The sequence below is a fragment of the Nicotiana tabacum genome, chromosome 9 (assembly GCF_000715075.1).
Source record: "Nicotiana tabacum cultivar K326 chromosome 9, ASM71507v2, whole genome shotgun sequence".
NCBI lineage: Eukaryota > Viridiplantae > Streptophyta > Magnoliopsida > Solanales > Solanaceae > Nicotiana > Nicotiana tabacum.
In genome coordinates, this window is record NC_134088.1 from 128,017,829 (window position 1) to 128,019,583 (window position 1,755).

At 32.0% G+C, this 1,755-nt stretch overlaps 1 protein-coding gene across 1 annotated transcript; it reads right to left on the minus strand.

The window, feature by feature from the left end:
• Window positions 1–305: 305 nt before the first annotated feature.
• LOC142164146 (zinc finger BED domain-containing protein DAYSLEEPER-like) lies at window positions 306–893 on the minus strand. Its single transcript, XM_075221337.1, has one exon. The coding sequence runs from the start codon at window positions 891–893 to the stop codon at window positions 306–308; it is 588 nt and encodes a 195-aa protein (XP_075077438.1).
• Between the last annotated feature and the right edge of the window lie 862 nt (window positions 894–1,755).

Consider the following 1,755-nt stretch of genomic DNA (forward strand, 5'->3'; position numbering starts at 1 on the left):
TAACTGATGATTGCAAAGTCACAAAGTTTATATTACAATAATTAAATTATAATAGGATATTATAAAAAAGTTTTTCATATGGTAAAGTAAATCATCCACATCAAAAAATACATCCAAATTCTAAGCAACAAGAATATGGTTGAAGTCAGTTCCATCATCCGATCTAATCAATGCTCAAAACATTGTCGAGATATTCTGAAAGATAAAAAAAAATAAAAATATTAAGCATTAAGTAATTCTCAAATACAAATATATTCATAATGAGTTAAATGTATAAAATTACCTTTTTAAACTATTTCAAGTTTTTAGATTTCTTCTAAAATATCTTCAATGTTGCATTCTTTGGGAGTTGACCTGAGCCATTGTTGAGTGCAAATTAGAGCTTCTACCGTCTTTGGCGATAAAGAACTTCGATATGAATCAAGAATCCTCCCACTAGTACTAAAAGCCGATTCAGATGCAACAGTAGAAACATGGATTGCAAGAACATCTCTTGCAATCCTAGAAACAATTGGATACCTTTTACTTGCATCTTTCCACCAAGACAAAATATTAAAATCTTTGGCCAACTCCAAATCATCTATCAAATACCTCTCAAGATCAGTCTTTCTTCCTTCATTATCTTGTTCTTGCAAATATTTTTCCCATTGTGATTTCCATATCTCTCCAGTATCACCTTCACTCATCGTACTAGCTTGACCTCCCAAAATTTCATCAGAATTTTCAGCAGAAGAATCTTTATAGCAATTATACAAGCGAGATAGAGTATCTATCACTTTGTTTGATCTCAAATCTCCAGCCACAGAACCATAAGATTTAGCAAAAATGAACTTCACATACCTTATCTTATACCGAGGATCCAACACAATAGCGACAAATAATAAAATATTCATATTATTAAAGTCACCCCAATATTTATCAAACTTGAGTTTTATCTAAACAACCATATCAATCAGAACTTGATCATCACCTTGAGAATTTTTGACAATAAAGTTAAGAAGATTAAAAAGCTCATGGAAGAAAGAATTTGAAGTAACATACAAAGTTCCTGAAAATTTCAAAGTAATCTGGTAGAAAATGTCAAGAAACTTTGTAAAAACCTTTACCTTCTTCCAATCATCCCCACTTGGGTGCGCTGCTTTTCCAATCATATCTAGACAATACTTTTGGTACTTGTGATCTCAATATACATTCTTGAAAAGGCCTTCTTAAATTTTATAGATGTACTTAACATCATATAAGTTGAGTTCCATCTGGTTTCAACGTCTAAACTCAAAAGGCCATGGCTATCAATCTTTACCTTTTCAACAATTGATTTAAAGGAAGCTAATCTTGCAGAAGAGGACTTAACATACTTCACAGAATTTTTAACCCGAGAAATAGACTCAATATGATCACTTAATCCTTCTTTTACAATTAAATTCAAAATGTGAGCATTACATCTAACATGTAGAAAGTCATTTTCCAAGACGATTCCTTTCCAATCCTCAATCCTCCCTTTCAAGTGTCTAATTGCTGCATCATTAGCAGTTGCATTATCTAGGATCACAATGAATAGATTTTCAATTCCCCACTCTAACAAACAAACCTCAATACCATTTGTAATTGTTTCACCCTTATGATCTGGAACTTGAAAAAAGTTTAGAATTATTTTTTGCAAGTTCCAATTATCATCAATCCAGTGGGCAGTTATAACCATGTAAGTTAGGTTTTGGAGCGATGTCCACGTATCACTAGTGAGACATACATGTTGAT

Bases quoted from the DNA above. Each gene is read 5' to 3' on its own strand.
- LOC142164146 (XM_075221337.1), bottom strand. From the start codon at position 893: ATGAATATTTTATTATTTGTCGCTATTGTGTTGGATCCTCGGTATAAG.